Here is a 21,541-nt window from a genome sequence, read left to right on the forward strand (position 1 = left end):
GATAGCCAAACTGTGCTTCACAGTCTTGGAATGCAGGCATATCTTTACCTTGGATAACTTTTTTTTCCCACCCAAGTATATTTGCCAAAATGCCTCCCCTGGTCTTGAGAGGAGGCATGTGGGTGCACTTGTGGGAGTGGGCAAAGTGTCAGCATGTTTTTATTGCATATTCATCTCCACTAGAGAACATTTACTGCAGATAAGACATGGTTGACCAGTTTTTCAGAAGGACCTATCTAGTAGATGACAGCCAGCCTTTGTCCCCAGTCACCCAGAGCCATGGTGGCAGAGATACGGGTCCTCCATGTGTTGGGTCTCCTTTTAGCCAGGCTACTGCCTCCCTGACTCAGAGACTGAGTCTGAGCACTGGGTGTGAACATACCTCAAGGAGACCAAGCAGATATTTAGTTATAAGGTGATTGTGTCTGATCCCTTCTACCTTGGAAAAGTCAACAATTTGTCTTTGGACTGAATCAACATGTATTCTAGGTATGGGTTTGCCTTTCCTAGCTTTGGATTCTCAGCTAGTACCACGATCCAAGGTCTCACAGACTAATTTACCAATGTGGAAATCCATGTATTAGCCAGACCAATGTCTACTCACTTTATGTTAGAGAAGTACGACAGTGGACAGGTGATCACAAGTCGCTGATCTTTCCTTACATTGCATAATTGCTTACTGGCTTAAAGCAATTGGCTTAAAAGTTGGAATAACTTCAGGAAGGTATGGCTAAAGTGCCGCTTTGAAAATGATGGTCTGCAAGGTTGGAATACTGTCCTTCAAGGTTTACCATTTCTCCTGAGTCAGTGGCCATCATGTGGTTTTGTGTAGATTCCAAGGGGTGGGAAAAGGAGTATCACTGATCACCATCAATCCCACTGACCTTCTTGGGGGAATCTGTGCTGTTTGTCCTTCAGTTTTAGGTCCTGGGGTTGTAGAGGTGCTGGTTCTCACAAGGGTGTACAGCAGGATTCTTAGAGTCCTAGTAAACATAAAGCTATGATTGAACCTTGTCATTTTACTCCTCGCATGACATTTGTTAGCAGGCTAAGAAAGGAGTTAGATTGGAAGGAATAAGTGACCTGATGGTCAGGAGGACATGGGGTTGCTATGCCATAATGGGGGTAGGGAATAGTAGGCTCAAGACTTGGGAGATCCCCTGGGCTGTCTCTTAGTGCTATTGTGTGAAAAAGGAATTATAGCTGCTGCAGCCTTCTAAGGACACAGCAGCCAGGAGCTCAGACCCTCAGGGTTGAAGGTCTAGGTCACCCACTGGGTCAGCAACCCAGACCAGCAGTTAGGGTTAGGGTTAGGGTTAGGTCTGGGTCAGCAACCCAGACCAGCAGTTAGCCAAGGGAGAAGAATCTAGAAGGGGTGTTACCAGTTACAGCTTAAAAACCACCTGCAGCAATAGAAGCGATGGCAATAGAAGCGATGGCTTGTTTTACTAACTTCCTCTTGTAGAAAGGATCACACTAATAAGAAGATTAATCATAAGGTATAGAGCTCACATTTTCTTGGCACTGTTATATGTACTTCGTATTTGCAAATTCACTTAATTCTCTCAAAACCCTATGAAGTGGGTGATATTATTACAATAGTTTTACGGATGAAGAACTAAGACCTGAGTTGAAGTCCCTAAACGATGAGGCTTCAGAGGAGGGTGTCGATGATGGGACAACTTTTGAATTGGCTTTCGATCCTTTGCTTCAAGGTCAGAAGGCTGTAAAGAGGAGAGGTGTCCCAAGTGGAAGGAGTGGGGTGAACGGATGCACACAGGACCGAATGGAGGTGTGTGCTTGATGAGTGATAGTCTGTGAGTCTGACTAGAGACCAGGAGCAGTGACAGGGAGGAATGGGAGATAACATTTAAAAAAGTAGGTCTGAGCTATATTAGGTAGAGTTCTGAAGCCAATTAAAAACTTTGAACTTCATTTTTGGCAATCTGGGGAATGGCTGGATATTTTTAAGGACAGACCAAAGGAGTTCCAAAGGAGTGGCCAAAGGAGTTCCCCAGAAGAGAGTTTTCCAAATGTGGAGTGGTAAGCATGTGGAAGGCTGGCTGTCTAAGAATCACTTGGGGACATTTTAATACCAAACATCCCTGGGACGTGTCTTGGGAATTCACCACGCACGTCTCTATCGATTGTCTTTTCTCTTTTCTCTTTCCCTAACAGGTTTCTTTTCCACTTTAAAACGAAAGCCCCCCCCCCAAAAAAAAAACAAACAAACAAAACGAAAGCCCCTTTCTTGCTTCCTCACATTTATCCGTGACATCAGTTAATTGTGACTTTTGGCTAACTTAGCTATTTTGTCTGAGGTAATTCAATGTAGTTCTCAAATGTTTGGCAACCTTAAGTTTTTCTTTTTGGAGGTCTTGTTAATAAGATTCTTGAAGAAAATTCTCTTCTCTTTGGAGTCCAAAAATAAATTCTGACAACTTATTAAAAGACAATTTTCATATTTCTCTTTTGTCTTCATTTTTCCAAGCTAAATTGTATCTGTCCTTTGAATGGAAGGTGTCAGACCTTCCATACACTGTCAGGTTCTGGTAGGCCTGTGATCTTTTTAGGTGGTGGCACCAGGGTGGCGTGCAGTATTATAGATACCTTTTTCATCCACATGAAGTAGAGTGGGGCTCCTGTCCACAACCCCCTCCCTCACTGGATGCTAGATCTCCGCTCAGATTCATCAAGAGCCCAGTGGCCCCAGCTACTTATATAGCCTGTGGCCACAAACGTCTCTAGGCCTTTCCTGTTCTTGCCCTTAGTCATATCTCTTCCAGCAATTACACGTGCACTTGGTACCTAGAGGAACCAAGGTATTGGGGAACTGGACTCACTACTTCAGCTGATTTATTATCCCACCCAGCTCTCTTGTGAAAGCTTTCCTTAGGAGTCTTGAGCCACCACATGGGAAGTCTTCATACCCTGAGACCACCATGCTGGAGTCTCAGTATGAGATAGTTGCAGCTGAGCCCAGCCTTCTAGCCATCCCCACCAAGGTGACACGCATAGGAGGGAGGCCATCTTGGACTCTCCAACCGGCCCTTCCACACGCTGAATCCCAGCCAGTGACCTTACTAATTGCCACTGATGTCACATAGGCCAAAAGAACTGCCCAACCAAGTCTTGATTTAATTCCAGACCCACAGAATCAGAAGATGTGGATGATTGTTGTTTGAAGCTATTGAGTAAGGAGCAACAGATAACTGAAAAAGAATTCGGTGCCTAGAAGTGAGGTGTTTGTCTAGTAAAACTGTAAAACATGTAACATTGGCATAGTTGTGATTCCGTCTGTTTTTCTTGTTCTTTCTTTATTTTTAAAGTGACATAAACCTATATTTGCTTTTATAACATTTTTTGGTTATAGCTCTTTATTTTATTTATTTATTTTTATTGTTGGGGATTCATTGAGGGTACAATAAGCCAGGTATTTTATTTTATTTTTGAGACAGAACCTCAAGCTGTTGCCCTGGGTAGAGTGCTGTAACATCATAGCTCACAGCAACCTCCAACTCCTGGGCTCAAGCAATTCTCCTGCCTCAGCCTCCCAAGTAGCTGGGACTACAGGCGTCTGCCACAACGCCTGGCTATTTTTTGATTGCAGCTGTCATTGTTGTTTGGCGGGCCCAGGCTGGATGCAAACCCGCCAGATCAGGTGTATATGGCAGGCGCCTTAGCTGCTTAAGCCACAGGTGCCGAGCCATAGCCCTTTATTTTTTTCCATAAAACTAAAAACCAAAACATTTTTGTTTGTATGTTTTGCCATCAGTCACAAAGAACAAGAACTTTCCAGTGGAATTTGTTTTTTTTTTGAGACAGAGTCTCACTTTGTCACCTTTGGTAGAATGCCGTAGCGTCATAGCTCACCTCAAACTCTTGGGCTTAAGTGATTCTCTTGCCTCAGTCTCCCCAGTAGCTGGGACTACAGGGGCCTGCCATAACATCCCGCTATTTCTTTTAGAGATGAGGTCTGGCTCTTGCTCAGGCTGGTCTCAAACCTGTGAGCTCAGGCAATCCACCTGCATCAGCCTCCCAGAGTGCTAGGATTACAGGTGTGAGCCACCACACCTGGCTGGTTTTGTTCTTTAACTGGTGGATATATCCTCTGGTTACTGCTTTTTAGATGAGTGGACATGGAAAAAAATCAATACCTAGGAGATTAGATAAAATGTGATAATATATTCTTTCCTAAAAATTAAGATGTAATTCATATACCATAAATCTATACTTTTTACAATGTACCGTTCAGTAGTTTTTTTTTTTTTTTTTTGTAGAGACAGAGTCTCACTTTATGGCCCTCGGTAGAGTGCCGTGGCCTCACACAGCTCACAGCAACCTCCAACTCCTGGGCTTAAGCGATTCTCTTGCCTCAGCCTCCCGAGTAGCTGGGACTACAGGTGCCCGCCACAACGCCCAGCTATTTTTTGGTTGCAGTTTGGCCGGGGCCGGGTTTGAACCCGCCACCCTTGGTATATGGGGCCGGCACCTTACTGACTGAGCCACAGGCGCCGCCCAGTTCAGTAGTTTTTAGTATGTTCACCAAGTGGTGAAACCATCACCACTATCTATAATAATTCCAGAACATTACTGTCAGAGCAACCCTGTCCCAGTTAACAAACAGTCCCTCTTTTTCCCCTTTCCCCCAGCGCTGTTTGGACTTCTGACTTCCTGCCATTATGGATGTGTGGACACTTGAAACTTCCATTCTGGGAGCTGGCTGGCACTTATTTTTGCATCCTAAATTGTACAGGGTTGGGGGGCATCTTGCATTTAGAGCTCTAGTAGCTCACCTATTAAATTATACCGGATTCTTAAGAAGTAGCGAAGCCATTGCACTAGTGAGGGGCTCTTGTCACCATCATTTGCCCCACCTTGGCTTCTGTGTCTTCAGTATTTAATACTATTCTTTCCAGTCAAGTGTCCATTCTCTTAAAAGAAGCAAAGTAGGAGTTGAGCAATTCTCCTTTCTCTGTGGCCTGTTAATATTATACCATAATCTCTACTCTACAGACCTATATCTTCCTTGTTCTTGCTCCAGAGTCACAGAACGCTTTTTAATTTTCTGTATTGTCCTTCGCAGCACTTGTGCTTTCTGAGTATGGCCGTTCTGACACGATCCTATCTGTTTGTGCCAACTTTTGTGTTTGATCTTGATTGTGGGTGTCTTGACTCCATCTGTGATGTGTATGTCCTTTCTAGCCCTGAGATCCCTAAGGCACTTTCTGTGTGGTGACATCACTTTTTGTTCTTTGATCTCTTTTTTCTTCCCCAAATAATTTCCGGTAATTAGTTCAGAATTTTATTTTGGAAATCCCTGCCCTTCCTGCATAATCTTTCCCTGTAGGGCCATAGACTGAGGCCCCATGGCTGTGTTCTCTTCCTGCCGGCACAGCGAGAAGGCCTGCCACCAGGGAGGCCAGCCTTCCCTTCCCTGATGGTCAGCACTCCAGGATGACAAAGTCCCTTTGTTCCCCAAGGTTCTTATCACTTCATCTTCCCCAAACAATTCTCCCATGTGGGTCCAGAAGAGCAGTTTCCTGCATTATTTCCTCCACCTCTGAGATATCATATTGTCCGGCTGAATTTGTCAGATGTGCTTTTATGAATGGAATAGGACCTTGCCTTTGTGAGACCTTTGTGAGATGTGATCATTTGTTCTTTTATAAACATTCATGAGATACAACTGGCAGAAACCCACCTGAGAGCAGGGACGAAAGGACCAGAGAAAGCTTGTATCCTGAGCTGATAGAAAACAGGGTCACCTAGGCACGTTTCTTGTTTCTCTAGAAAATGATGCCATTTTAATCACTTTTTGGGCATTGTCAGGTAATTTACTTACTTTCCCATACATATGGATGATAAAGTTAGAATTCTGGCTCTGACCTAACTGACTTTAGGCAAGTTACTTACCTTTTTTTTTTTTTTTTGCAGTTTTTGGCTGGGGCTGGGTTTGAACCACCACCTCTGGCATATGGGGCCGGCGCCCTACTCCGTTGAGCCACATCTTTGTTTCCTTATTTGCAGAATAAGAACGAGAATTTCTAGCTTATAGAATTTGTGATATAGTAAAGATGGCTGCAACAGTTTTTGACTGTTCCTATCAACAAGAAAAAAATATATATCTCTGGTCCTTCAGCTTTGGCTTTATAATTGCTTGGCTAATAGAATGTGGTAGAAGTGACAGGGCGCCCGTGTCTGAAACCAGGCCGTAACAGACTGGCAGCTTCTCCTTCTCCTTTCTTGGAAACTTTTCTCTGGGGATCTTGAGCCACCACGTGAGAAGTCCATGTACCCTGAGACCACCATGCTGGAGTCAGTATGAGACTGTCCCAGCTGAGCCAGCCATTTAGCCATCACCACCAAGGTGATGGACGTAGGAGTGAAGCCATCTTGGACTCTCCACCCAGCCCATCCATAAGCTGAAGACCAGCAAATGACCTCACTGATTGCAGCTGGTGTCATATAGACCAAAGGAACTGCCCATTTGAGTTTTTGATTGAATTCCTGACCCATAGAATCATGAGCTATGATGATTGTTGTTTTAAGCTGTTTGGTAAGAAGCAATAGATAACTGGAATGGAATTTGGTGCCTGAAGTGGGGCACTCCTCTAATAAAACCTTAAAACATGTACCATTGGCTTTAGAACCGGACAGTTGCCAAAAGCTGGGAGGGATTGAGGAAAAAATAGAAGCAGAAAGGCCATTGAAGAGATGACTGATAAAGTCTGGAAGGATGTGGGGAAAACTGAATTTGGAGGCTAGGAAAAAAGATGATCCTTGTTATAGAATGGAGAAAATTTTGACAACACGGTTATTTGCAAAACTATATAAAAAAAGAAAAAAACAAAGAAAACTGGTGGATTTGGCTAGAGAGATTTCCTGGCAGAATGTTGAAAGTGCCAGTTGTTTTCTTTGAACTACTTATAATAATAAGCTATAGATAAAGAGATATAAGCTTAAAATGGAAATTTTCAGTTTTCAAAAAAAATTTTAAGAAGATATAAAGGAGCTAAGATTCAATGAGTTTGAAAATAAAAGTGATTTTATATCTATTGTCACCCCTAAGCCCAAAATAATTTAATAATACTGTGTGTGGTAAATCTGATGATGGAGGCTCTAAATGTTGTGTTTCAGAGGATCTAGAATTAACGTGAAATTTGATGTTTTACACATTAGTCATCCCCTTCATGGAACTTTAGGGTAAGCCAGGACTGTAACAGGAGAAGAGAGGTTTGGAAAGCTAAAGAAAAGAACACTTACTTGAATCTCCCAGTTAGAAAATTGTAAGAAAACGCTCCTTGAGTTTTCCTCATCACTAGAAAGAAATATAAATAATGAGAATTGACAATAAAGACACGAAGAGCTAATTTTCAATTTCAATTTGTCTTTTTGAATGATGTCGCTTTGGAATTTTATGAAGGGTAAATTACATTTGAAATGAAATCTTTTAAATGAGTTATCTTTGGGGTAGTTATTTTGCACACCTTTAAAATGCATTTTACTTATTTGTGGTGGGTGGAGTAGAAAGATGAATACTGAAGAAGTTGAGAGGAAAATAATTTCAGGAGGTAATGGATGAACTTGGTCTGGAAGATTAATCAGGGCAGTTGCAAGAGAGTGCCAAATGCATAACTAGAGTAGAACCAAATATCTGATTGTAATTAAAACTTTAGGTTTCTAATGGCTGCATGAAAGATATTTTAATAAACGTGAAATGCACTTTCTAAATGGCACGCTAACTTTTAATGACTTGGGTGTTTTGTTTGATTAGTAACCTGGACTGTTAAATTAAAGCCAACTGCAAGTGCATGATAAAATATTGATGGTTTCAGGCAAATGAATTGGGGGAGTTATGCTTGACAGATTTTTTGTATCATTAAGGATTTTAACTGGTGGAAAATATATATTGCTGGTGCTTAAAGATAGTTAAAGAGGATCTTCCTGTTTATATGACCTCGTTTTAATTTTATAGTAATAATAAGGGGGGAATCTGAATTATTCACAGATGGTTGGTCAAGAGAGGTCACTTAATTAAAAAAGTGTTATTTTAATTACACCTGTTTCACATTCCTGGAATAGGAAATTAAATATTTCAAGGCATTTGATTATTTCTGTTTCGCAGACTACCTGGACTTTTGCTGATTCTTGTGAAGTCTTGAGATTGTTGTGTGAGAGGTTTTTACTTCTTGTTAGTAGGGAGTTTTGCTTTAAGAATCGGGATTTTATTTATTTATTTATTTATTTTTTTTCAGTTTTAGGACATTTTTCTTTTTTTAATTTTTATTTATTTATTTATTTTTTATTGTTAAATCATAGCTGTGTACATTAGTGCAATCAAGGGGTACAGTGTGCTGGTTTCATATACAATCTGAAATATTCTCATCAAACTGTTCAACGTAGCCTTCATGGCATTTTCTTAGTTATTGTATGTAGACATTTGTATTCTGCCTTTAGTGAGTTTCGCCTGTACAAGAATCGGGATTTTAAATGTAGTTATTTCATTGTCAGTTTGAGATAATACAAGAAGAAAAATATATAATTTTATGGGCACAGGTATTGATGTACGTGGAATTAATCTTGTGCATGCAAGACAATTTCTAGAGGATCTATAAAATAATGTGTGGCACAGCTACTTCTCGGGAATAAAGCTACGGAATAAAAAAAGGCACATTTTACTTCTTCCTTTATTTTTTTTGTGAAATTGGAATATGGTTTGCAGTGAGAATGCCTTATGCCTTCTGTTTTATAACAAAATTTCCTTTTGAAACCCAGATTTATCTTTTAACAACATAACTGCTCCTTTTCTTGCTTTTCTCCCCATAATGGAACATTTTCTTGATTCTACCAGATGAGATGGTTAATTTTAAGGCACTTGTAGCATTGAGTCAAGTAAATTCCCTTCCTTCCTTCTGTCCCTGCAACCATTCATGGATTTTTACATACTGAGTGTTCACATTTCTTTTTTTCTTTTTCTTTTTAGTTTTTGAGACACAGTTTCACATTGTCACCCTGGGTAGAGTGCTTTGGCCATCATAGCTCACAGCAACTCAAACTCCTGGGTTCAGGTGATCCTCTTGCCTCACTGCCGGAGTAGCTGGGACTACAGCCCCCAGCATGATGCCTGGCTCTTTTTAGAGATGGATGGTGTCTTGTTCTTGTTCAGGCTGGTGTCCAACTCCTGAGCTCAAGCAATCTGCCTGTCCTGGCCTTGCAAAATGCTAGGATCATAGGCGCGAGCGACCGTGCCCGGCCCATGTTTCACATTTCTTACCGCAGTTTATTGCCTAAATTAGAGTAATGTTTTAAAAAAGAGAGCTCTGCAGTGTTCTCAAGGTAGCGCTCTCTGGTAAGACTTGAGCTGTGTAGAGAAATGGAAAAGGGCGAAACTTTGACAAGACAGAGGAATTTGGGGGAGGATGTTAGGACAGTGATTCAGGGTAGCCTAAGCCCTGTGTGCCTTGATGTCCCTTGAAGGACAACGCTGGTATCTTCTCAATTAGAGAGGAGACTGGCAAAATGCTGGAAAGATACCTTAAGGAAGACTGATGAAACAGCTTCTTGGTAAAGGAGAGAGCAGACTCTTTCCCATGGTGCTGATCTTTGGGTCTTTTAGGAACATGGAAGGGTTGGGGCTGAAAAGACACAGGGAGATTCCTAGACAGTCTTCCCCTCTGTCTGATGTGCACACGCGTGCACACACACACACACACACACTCTGTCCCACTGCTTGCTCCTCAATTGATTGACCCTCAAGGAGGTGAAGGCTGTAAAATTAATTCAAGTTTTGCCACTTACTTGCTGTATTGCTCCAAGCTAATTTCTATACTTTTCCAGGCTTCTTGACTGTGAAATGAAGATATTTATTCTATGTCAGCGTTGTTCAGATTAATATACTAATCCTCAACTACTATATTAAAGTGCAGTAAAAAGTTTTTTTTAAAACAACTTCTAAGGAATTCTGACTGGTTGGATTTATTTTTGAGATAGCTGATTTTTGTATAAATACATGGCAGTAGTCATCATAACAGCTACAATTTATTGAGCACCCATTGGGCTGAGGGCATGTAAATATATTATTTCATTAAAATTTTCCAGTGACCTTATGGGATAGGCTAAATTTTGTGGGCGAACATACTGGAGCTCAGAGAAGTTAAGTAACTCGTTAGGTGATGACCGAGCCAGAGATTTGAACCCATGGTATTAGGTAGCATATACGATGGTGGCTGTAACAGAAACCCAAATAAAATAGCTTGAACAAAACAGAGCTTTACTCCTCTCTTGTGAGGGTTGGTGGCTGAAAAGGTGTGCACATGTATTTATATAGTTGTTAACAGTCTCAGATTCTTTCAGCTTTTTGCTCTACCACCTTCAACATGCAGCTTCCATTTTATTCAAAATGGCTGTTCTGGCTGCTAGCATCCCACTAACATTCCAGTCAACAAGGAGGAGGAAGAAGAGGGAAGAATAAATCACGTTCCTTCTGTTAAAGTTACAGACCCTGAATTTATGTACATCACTTCTGCTCCCATCACATTGGCCAGAACTAGGTCACGTGGTGAACCAGCTGAAAGGGAATTTGGGGAAGGTAGTTATTATTCTGGGTAGCCAGATGTCCCACTAACATTTTCTTTTTTCCTAAGGAGGAAGGGAGAGTGGAAATGTTCATCTTTTATTAACACAGAAGCAGTTATTACTAAATCATCCTGAATTTCCAGTAGTTAACATAGTATACATTTAGTACATATGGAAGATATCTCTTTCTAAAATAAATACATTTTGTTGGGAGGGGGTATGCCTTTTAATCAATTCCATTATACCATTTCTTAGATTAATCTTCCATATCAACACATTTTCCTCCAACAGAGGAGGCTTTGTTTTACTAATTAAACTATTAGAATTCAGACTAAGAATCAAACTTTTAAATGATGGCCAGCGGGAACTCCTAATTTTTAGCCCCCTAATTATCTAGTAGCAACTTAAGTTAAAATTTATCTTCTAGGCTCAGTGCCCATAGAACAGTGGTTACTGCACCGGTCACATACACTGAGGCTGGTAGGTTCGAACCCAGCCCAGGCCAGCTAAACAACAATGACAACTGCAACAAAAAATAGCTGGGCGTTGTGGTGGGTGCCTATAGTCCCAGCTACTTGGGAGGCTGAGGCAAGAGAATCACCTAAGCCCGAGAGTTGGAGGTTGCTGTGAGCTGTGACGCCACAGCACTCTACCAAGGACGACAAAGTGAGACTCTGTCTCAAAAAAATAAAATAATATATATATATATATTTTCTAATTACTTAAATTTCAATTTCTTCCCCTAAAATGCCATTGTGAACAAATGATAAGCTAAAACGGTTGGGAACTGTTTGCCCAAGGAGTCCAATCCAACAGACATTGACAAAGAAACACAGAAAACATGCAAACTGAAAAGTGAAACTGGCTAGACAATAAAAGCTGACCGTAAACTACATGGGCCACAGGCTTTCCATTCACACCGTATCTGGCCAACACCCCTTGCATGTATCTTCTACCGCACGTGGACTTTTAGAAAAATCCAGAGACTCGTGTACTGCAAGAGGCATAAACATATTTTTTAAATTAGCCCTTTTAATCATAAAGATGTTAACTGAAAAGGGAAATTTCCATAACTAATTTTGTTTTTTTATGCTAGTTTAATGTGAGGGTCAAACAACCAGGCCACAATATTTGAATTTGTTAGGTAGAGTCTCTCTTGTAGTTGCGTCCCACACCCAGAAGGTGTATCATACACCCCTACATTGTGCCATTAAATGGGAGTACCCTAAACCTCCCTCCTCCCCTCTCTTATTTCCCCTCTCCCCAACTTGAAGTGAATTGAGTTTTTCTCCTTATGGGCATGTATTAGATTGTATACAGCCTTCATATTAGTATTGAGTACATCGAATATTCACTTTTCCATTCTTTTGATACTTTACCATAACAAAATTTTTATTTTATTTTTAAAATTTTTTGCAGACACAGGATCTCACTATAATTTCCAAGCTGGTCTTGAACTCCTGGCTTCAAGCTATCCTCTTGCCTTGGCTTCTCAAATTGCTGAGATTATAGGGATAAACCACCATGCTTGGCCCCATAACTGAATTTTTAAAGTGAGTTAAAGCTCGGCGAGGTGGCTCACGCCTATAATTCCAGCACTTGGAAGGCCGAGGTGGGTGGATTGCCTGAGCTCACAGGTTCGAGCTCAGCCAGAGCAAGAGCAAGACCCCGACTTTAAAAAAATAGCTGGGCGAAAGTGGAAAATCACTCCCCCAGTCCAGTTACAACACAGGGATCACAACAAACACAGCTGCCACAGAAGCACTATGGCATTACTTCTCCTATCAGCTTAGCAGCCCCCAAGGAGACTGACTGCATACTTACACAGAAACTTAGTGAGACTCTGAAGCCTTTTGGGGTTTTTGAAGAAGAAGAGGAACTGCAGCGCAGGATTTTAATTTTGGGAAAATTAAATAACCTGGTAAAAGAGTGGATTCGAGAAATCAGTGAAAGCAAGAATCTTCCACAGTCTGTAATTGAAAATGTTGGAGGAAAAATTTTTACTTTTGGATCTTACAGGTTAGGGGTACATACAAAAGGTGCTGATATTGATGCATTGTGTGTTGCACCAAGACATGTTGATCGAAGTGACTTTTTCACCTCATTCTATGATAAGTTGAAATTACAGGAAGAAGTAAAAGATTTAAGAGCTGTGGAAGAGGCATTTGTACCAGTTATTAAACTCTGTTTTGATGGGATAGAGATTGATATTTTGTTTGCAAGATTAGCATTGCAGACTATTCCAGAAGATTTGGATCTACGAGATGATAGTCTACTTAAAAATTTAGATATAAGATGCATAAGAAGTCTTTTTTTTTTTTTTTATTGTTGGGGATTCATTGAGGGTACAATAAGCCAGGTTACACTGATTGCAATTGTTAGGTAAAGTCCCTCTTGCAATCATGTCTTGCCCCCATAAAGTGTGACACACACTAAGGCCCCACCCTCCTCCCTCCATCCCTCTTTCTGCTTCCCCCCCATAAACTTAATTGTCATTAATTGTCCTCATATCAAGATTGAGTACATAGGATTCATGCTTCTCCATTCTTGTGATGCTTTACTAAGAATAATGTCTTCCACTTCCATCCAGGTTAATACGAAGGATGTAAAGTCTCCATTTTTTTTAATAGCTGAATAGTATTCCATGGTATACATATACCACAGCTTGTTAATCCATTCCTGGGTTGGTGGGCATTTAGGCTGTTTCCACATTTTGGCAATGGTAAATTGAGCTGCCATAAACAGTCTAGTACAAGTGTCCTTATGATAAAAGGATTTTTTTCCTTCTGGGTAGATGCCCAGTAATGGGATTGCAGGATCGAATGGGAGGTCTAGGTTGAGTGCTTTGAGGTTTCTCCATACTTCCTTCCAGAAAGGTTGTACTAGTTTGCAGTCCCACCAGCAGTGTAAAAGTGTTCCCTTCTCTCCACATCCACGCCAGCATCTGCAGTTTTGAGATTTTGTGATGTGGGCCATTCTCACTGGGGTTAGATGATATCTCAGGGTTGTTTTGATTTGCATTTCTCTAATATATAGAGATGATGAACATTTTTTCATATGTTTGTTAGCCATTCGTCTGTCATCTTTAGAGAAAGTTCTATTCATGTCTCTTGCCCATTGATATAAGGGATTGTTGGCTTTTTTCATGTGGATTAATTAGAGTTCTCTATAGATCCTGGTTATCAAGCTTTTGTCTGATTGAAAATATGCAAATATCCTTTCCCATTGTGTAGGTTGTCTCTTTGCTTTGGTTATTGTGTCCTTAGCTGTACAGAAGCTTTTCAGTTTAATGAAGTCCCATTTGTTTATTTTTGATGTTGTTGCAATTGCCATGGCAGTCTTCTTCATGAAGTCTTCCCCCAGGCCAATATCTTCCAGTGTTTTTCCTATGCTTTCTTTGAGGATTTTTATTGTTTCATGCCTTAAATTTAAGTCCTTTATCCATCTTGAATCAATTTTTGTGAGTGGGGAAAGGTGTGGGTCCAGTTTCAGTCTTTTACATGTAGACATCCAGTTCTCCCAACACCATTTATTGAATAGGGAGTCTTTCCCCCAAGGTAAGTTCTTGTTTGGTTTATCAAAGATTAGGTGGTTGTAAGATGTTAGTTTCATTTCTTGGTGTTCAATTCGATACCAAGTGTCTATGTCTCTGTTTTTGTGCCAGTACCATGCTGTCTTGAGCACTATGGCTTTGTAGTACAGACTAAAATCTTGTATGCTGACGCCCCCAGCTTTATTTTTGTTACTAAGAACTGCCTTAGCTATACGGGGTTTTTTCCGGTTCCATACAAAACGCAGAATCATTTTTTCCAAATCTTGAAAGTACGATGTAGGTACTTTGATAGGAATGGCATTGAATAGGTAGATAGCTTTGGGAAGTATAGACATTTTAACAATGTTGATTCTTCCCATCCATGAGCATGGTATGTTCTTCCATTTGTTAATATCCTCTGCTATTTCCTTTCTGAGGATTTCATAGTTTTCTTTATAGAGGTCCTTCACCTCCTTCGTTAGGTATATTCCTAGGTATTTCATTTTCTTTGAAACTATGGTGAAGGGAGTTGTGTCCTTAATTAGCTTCTCATCTTGACTGTTATTGGTGTATACAAAGGCTACTGACTTGTGGACATTGATTTTATATCCTGAAACATTACTGTATTTTTTGATGACTTCTAGGAGTCTTGTGGTTGAGTCTTTGGGGTTCTCTAAGTATAAGATCATGTCGTCAGCAAAGAGGGAGAGTTTGACCTCCTCTGCTCCCATTTGGATTCCCTTTATTTCCTTGTCTTGCCTAATTGTATTGGCTAGAACTTCCAGCACTACGTTGAATAGTAAAGGTGACAGAGGACAACCTTGTCTGGTTCCGGTTCTAAGAGGAAAAGCTTTCAGTTTTACTCCATTCAGTAAAATATTGGCTGTGGGTTTGTCATAGATAGCTTCAATCAGTTTTAGAAATGTGCCACCTACGCCTATACTCTTCAGTGTTCTAATTAGAAAAGGATGCTGGATTTTATCAAATGCTTTTTCTGCATCTATTGAGAGGATCATGTGATCTTTATTTTTGCCTCTGTTAATATGGTGGATAACGTTTATAGACTTGCGTATGTTAAACCAGCCTTGCATCCCTGGGATGAAGCCTACTTGATCATGATGAATGACTTTTTTGATGATAAGCTGTAATCTATTGGCTAGGATTTTGTTGAGAATTTTTGCGTCTATGTTCATGAGTGAGATTGGTCTGAAATTCTCCTTTTTGTTTGGGTCTTTTCCTGGTTTTGGTATCAGGGTGATGTTTGCTTCATAGAATGTGTTGGGGAAGATTCCTTCTTCCTCAGTTTTTTGGAATAATTTCTGCAGTACAGGAATAAGCTCTTCCTTGAAGGTTTGATAGAATTCTGGAGTGAAGCCATCTGGACCAGGGCATTTTTTAGTTGGAAGATTTTTTATTGTTTCTTTGATCTCAGTGCTTGAAATTGGTCTGTTCAGGAGCTCTATTTCTTCCTGGCTGAGTCTAGGGAGAGGGTGTGATTCCAAATATTGATCCATTTCCTTCACATTGTCAAATTTCTGGGCATAGAGTTTCTGGTAGTATTCAGAGATGATCTCTTGTATCTCTGTGGGATCAGTTGTTATTTCCCCTTTATCGTTTCTGATTGAGGTTATTAGAGATTTTACTTTTCTATTTCTAGTTAGTCTGGCTAATGGTTTATCTATTTTATTTATTTTTTCAAAAAACCAACTCCTTGTTTCATTAATTTTCTGAATGATTCTTTTGTTTTCAATTTCATTGATCTCTGATTTGATTTTGGATATTTCTTTTCTTCTACTGAGTTTAGGCTTAGATTGTTCTTCTTTTTCCAATTCCATAAGATCTCTTGTGAGATTGTTGATGTGCTCTCTTTCTGTTTTTCGAATGTAGGCATCTAAAGCGATGAATTTTCCTCTCAAAACTGCTTTTGCAGTATCCCACAGGTTTGGTAGCTTGTGTCTTCATTGTTGTTATGCTCAAGGAAGTTAATGATTTCCTGTTTTATTTCTTCCTTCACCCATCTGTTATTCAACAGAAGATTGTTTAATTTCCATGCCTTTGGGTGGGCTTGAGCATTTTTGTTATAGTGAGTTCCACCTTTAGTGCCTTATGGTCTGAAAAGATACAAGGTAAAATTTCAATTCTTTTGATTCTGTTGATATTTGTTTTGTGTCCCAGGATATGATCAATTTTGGAGAATGTTCCATGGGGTGATGAGAAGAATGTATATTCTTTATCTTTGGGGTGGAGTGTTCTATATGCATCTATCAAGCATAGTTGTTCTAGGGTCTCATTTAAATCTCTGACATCTTTGTTTAATTTCTGTTTAGAGGATCTGTCTAGCTCTGTAAGAGGTGTGTTAAAGTCCCCTGTTATGATGGTATTATCAGATATCATATTGCTCAGACTGAGTAAGGTCTGCTTCAAGAATCTGGGAGCATTTAAATTGGGTGCATAAATATTTAGAATGGAAATGTCTTCTTGTTGTAGTTTTCCCTTGACCAATATAAAGTGACCATCTTTGTCTTTTTTGACTTTAGTTGCTTTAAATCCACATGTATCTGAAAATAAGATTGCAACTCCTCTTTTCTTCTGAATTCCGTTTGCCTGAAAAATTGTCTTCCAACCCTTGACTCGGAGCTTTAATTTGTCTTTTGAGGCCAGGTGTGTTTCTTGCAGACAGCAAATGGATGGCTTGTGTTTTTTAATCCAGTCAGCCAATCTATGTCTCTTCAGTGGGGAATTCAAGGCATTAACATTTATTGAGATAATTGATAAGTGTGGTAGTATTCTATTCATCTTATTTGGTGAGAGTCCATTGCTTAGTTTTATCTTTTGCATCAGTGTGGAGGTTAGGTTTTGTCCTTTGATTTCTGAGTTCTTACTTTGCTGCTGATCCATTGTGGTGGTCAGTGTGCAGAACGGGTTGAAGTATTTCCTGTAGAGCTGGTCTTGTTGTGGCGAATTTTCTCAATGTTTGTATATCCGTAAATGATTTGATTTCTCCGTCAATTCTGAAGCTTAGCTTAGCAGGGTACAGAATTCTGGGCTGAAAATTGTTCTGTTTAAGTAGGTTAAAGGTAGATGACCATTGTCTTCTTGCTTGGAAAGTTTCATTAGAGAAGTCTGTGGTCACTCTGATGGATTTGCCCCTGTAGGTGAACTGGCGCTTACTCCTGGCAGCTTGCAGAATCTTTTCTTTTGTCTTGACTTTGGACAGGTTCATCACAATGTGTCTTGGAGAAGCTCGGTTAGAGTTGAGGCGACCTGGGGTCCGATATCCCTCTGAAAGCAGTGTGTCAGACTCTTTGGTGATGTTTGGGAAATTTTCTTTTGTAATATTCTCTAGTATGGCTTCCATTCCTCTGGGGCATTCTTCTTCCCCTTCTGGAATTCCTATAACTCGTATGTTGGAACGCTTCATAAAGTCCCATAATTCTGACAGTGAACGTTCTGCTTTCTCTCTCTTCTTTTCTGCCTCTTTTACTGTCTGAGTTATCTCAAGAACTTTGTCTTCTACCTCTGAAATTCTTTCTTCTGCATGGTCTAACCTGTTGCTGATACTTTCCATTGTATCTTTAAGTTCCCTAATTGACTGTTTCAGTTCCTTCAGGTCTGCTATATCCTTTTTATATTCTTCATATCGTTCATCTCTTATTTGGTTCTGTTTTTGGATTTCCTTTTGGTTATTTTCCACTTTATTAGCAATTTCCTTCATTGTTTCCATCATTTCTTTCATTGTTTTCAACATGTGTATTCTAAATTCCCTTACTGTCATTCCTAACATTTCTATACTGGTGGAATCATCTGCAGTAGCTACCTCATGGTCCCTTGGTGGGGTTGTTCTAGACTGGTTCTTCATGTTGCCTGGAGTTTTCTGCTGATTCTTCCTCATGAGTGATTTCTTTTATCTGTTTCCTTGCCCTAATTTTCCTTTCACTTCCTCTTGCTCTTTAAGTTCTTGTGCCTGTGGACTAAGGGTTACAGGACCAGAAGGGTGAGAAGGTTGAAGAGCAAAAAAAGGGGATGAAAGAAAGGAGGACCGAGTGATAAGAAAAAAAGAAAGATAGAGAAAGGAGAGGGTTGGGTATAAGGAATATTGACAAAAAGAAGAGAGGCACAGAAAGAGGGAGACAGGGCAATATAGGTGTACAGTAGGGTACTTTGACACAACCTTAAAAAACCCCACCTTCTGGGGGTGCCCAGTTGCGTGGTTCCCTTGAGGTCAGCAGCTCTTTGCTAACCTGATCAGACACAGTACCCCACCTCCACCAAGTAGAGAGGAAAGACAAAAATGCTATAAATCAAACCAAAAGAAGCAAACAGAAAACTTTACGGGGATAAAATTGGGTGAAAAACCAAATTATATCAGTAGAAACACTAGCAAAAATGAAGTTGAAGTTATTAAAAAAGGCAGCAATGGGAAATTATAATTAAACTAGGAAAATTGAGAAAGAAAAAGGGATCTGTGTGGAAAAGATTGAAATTAAAAAAACAAAAGAACATCAGCAACGTCAAAATAAACAAACAAAAAAAACAACCAAACCAAAAAAAAAAGAAGAAAAAAATACACAACCAAAAACAAAGCAGTTTGTATATGTTATTGAATATTGTCTGGGCAACACGTGGTCTTCTGGGGTATGAGATGTTAGTCACAGTTCTGATACGACTGGAGGCTGCTGATTTCTCAAACCCCAGCAGGTAGACACCCTAAATCTCTCTTCAGCCTACTTAAAAGGCACTTTGAACTTGTAAACTTGCTGAGCAGAAGCTTTCCCAGCTTTCTCACTGGAATCGCTGCTGAAGTGGCTATCCACTTACTCAGTGTGCCAAAACCGGTCTCACTCTGCCCCTGAGGGTTAGGGCTGCAAGGCAGCTCAAACCCCACCCTTAGGCTACTTGGTTGCTGGGTTACCAGCTCCCACCCGTTTCTAGCTCTGCGACCCTGAGGGCAGAGCTTGCCGGGGCAGATCACTGACAATGGATCCGTGTGACCCACCGCCAAGCACTATTAGCTCCGTCTGGCTCAGCGGCTCAGACTGGGGCCCTAGACAACGGCCAAAGTTCTCCGCACTCCCGCTCAGGCCTTCCCCAAGGCAGTTCAACTCAGTGCCAAGTCCAAGGACATCAAAACAGTTCACAGGTAAGGCCTTTCTGGTTTGCAGTCTCGCTGCTACTGAACTTACAGTTGTGGGCGGGTTTAGACGGATTGAACACACGCGACCACTTGCCGGTTTTCCACTGTTTTAGTCCTCCTCTTGGGGTCCAGAAGTCTCTCGCTGACTCCCTGTATCTTCATAGGAGTGATGATAGGCAGTTCCCACCAGCCAGAGATGCCTGGAGTCCTATCTCCCCAGACTCACGGTGCCCAGATGCAAGGAAGCTGTTATTCTGCTGCCATCTTGCTCCGCCTCCCCGATGCATAAGAAGTCTTAACGGTTGCAGGGTAACCGATGAAATTTTACATCTAGTACCAAACATTGACAACTTCAGGTTAACTCTGAGAGCTATCAAACTATGGGCTAAACACCACAACATCTATTCCAATATATTAGGTTTCCTCGGTGGTGTTTCCTGGGCTATGCTAGTAGCAAGAACTTGCCAGCTTTATCCAAATGCAATAGCATCAACTCTTGTACATAAATTTTTCTTGGTATTTTCTAAATGGGAATGGCCAAATCCAGTGCTATTGAAACAGCCTGAAGAATGCAATCTTAATTTGCCTGTATGGGACCCAAGGGTAAACCCCAGTGATAGGTACCATCTTATGCCTATAATTACACCAGCATACCCACAACAGAACTCCACGTACAATGTGTCCGTTTCAACACGGATGGTCATGGTTGAGGAGTTTAAACAAGGTCTTGCTATCACAGATGAAATTTTGCTGAGTAAGGCAGAGTGGTCCAAACTTTTTGAAGCTCCAAACTTCTTTCAAAAGTACAAGCATTATATTGTACTTCTAGCAAGTGCACCAACAGAAAAACAACGCCTAGAATGGGTGGGCTTGGTGGAATCAAAAATTCGAATCCTAGTTGGAAGCTTGGAAAAAGATGAATTTATTACACTGGCTCATGTCAATCCCCAGTCATTTCCGGCACCTAAAGAAAATCCTGACAAGGAAGAATTTCGCACAATGTGGGTGATTGGGTTAGTGTTTAAAAAAACAGAAAACTCTGAAAACCTGAGTGTTGATCTCACCTATGATATTCAGTCTTTCACAGACACAGTTTATAGGCAAGCAATAAACAGCAAGATGTTTGAGGTGGATATGAAAATTGCTGCAATGCACGTAAAAAGAAAGCAACTCCATCAACTACTACCTAATCATGTGCTTCAGAAAAAAAAAAAGCATTCAACAGAAGGTGTCAGATTGACAGCTCTGAATGACAGCAGCCTTGACTTGTCTATGGACAGTGATAACAGCATGTCTGTGCCTTCACCTACTAGTGCTATGAAGACCAGTCCATTGAATAGTTCTGGCAGCTCTCAGGGCAGAAACAGTCCTGCTCCAGCTGTAACAGCAGCATCTGTGACCAATACACAGACTAATGAAGTTTCTGTGCCACAAGTAAATTCCAGTGAAAGCTCAGGGGGTACATCGAGTGAAAGCATTCCTCAAACTGCCACACAACCAGCCATTTCTCCACCACCAAAGCCTACGGTCTCCAGAGTTGTTTGTTCAACACGTCTGGTAAATCCACCACCACCTAGACCTTCAGGAAATGCAGCAACAAAAGTACCTAATCCTATAGTGGGAGTCAAGAGGACATCTTCACCTCATAAAGAAGAGAGTCCCAAGAAAACCAAAACAGAAGAGGATGAAACAAGCGAAGATGCTAACTGTTTTGCTTTGAGTGGACATGATAAAACAGAAACAAAGGAACAACTTGATACAGAGACAAATACAACTCAATCAGAAACTATTCAGACAGCGGCTTCTCTGTTGGCCTCTCAGAAAACATCCAGTACAGACCTTTCTGATATCCCTGCTCTCCCTGCAAATCCTATTCCTGTTATCAAGAATTCAATAAAACAGATTGAATCGGTAAAAACAAAAACAAAAACAAACGAACAAAAAAAATAGCTGGGCATTGTGGCAGGTACCTGTAGTCCCAGCTACTGGGGAGGCTAAGGTAAGACAATCACTTAAGCCCAGGAGTTTGAGGTTGTGTGAGCTATGACAGCACTCTACTGAAGGGAGGGGAGGGGAAGGGAGAGGAAAAGGAAAAGAAAAACTCAGTTAAAAATAAAAAACCCCACATCATTTAAGGAACTATATATACCAGCATGTCCCACATAATCTGAACTTCTTAATGTTTGAATCCAAATCCAGCACATAGTTAAGCCTGAGGAACTTAACTCCTAGATCACACAAAACATTGGTGAAACTTTTTACCCACAGGATCTCTTGAAAGCAGCCATTAGGTGAAA

General features: G+C 40.6%; 1 protein-coding gene across 1 annotated transcript; it reads left to right on the forward strand.

The window, feature by feature from the left end:
• Nucleotides 1-206: 206 nt before the first annotated feature.
• On the forward strand, nt 207-21,164 carry LOC128588603 (poly(A) polymerase alpha-like; the record flags this gene model as incomplete). The annotated part of the gene is made up of 5 exons (XM_053595508.1): nt 207-370; nt 1,603-1,792; nt 5,087-5,235; nt 12,295-12,870; nt 19,523-21,164. Coding segments are annotated over exons 1-5 (2,721 nt in total), but the record flags the coding sequence as incomplete, so codon positions are not given.
• Nucleotides 21,165-21,541: the final 377 nt, after the last annotated feature.

The sequence above is a fragment of the Nycticebus coucang genome, chromosome 6 (genome assembly GCF_027406575.1).
Source record: "Nycticebus coucang isolate mNycCou1 chromosome 6, mNycCou1.pri, whole genome shotgun sequence".
Taxonomy (NCBI): Eukaryota; Metazoa; Chordata; class Mammalia; order Primates; family Lorisidae; genus Nycticebus; species Nycticebus coucang.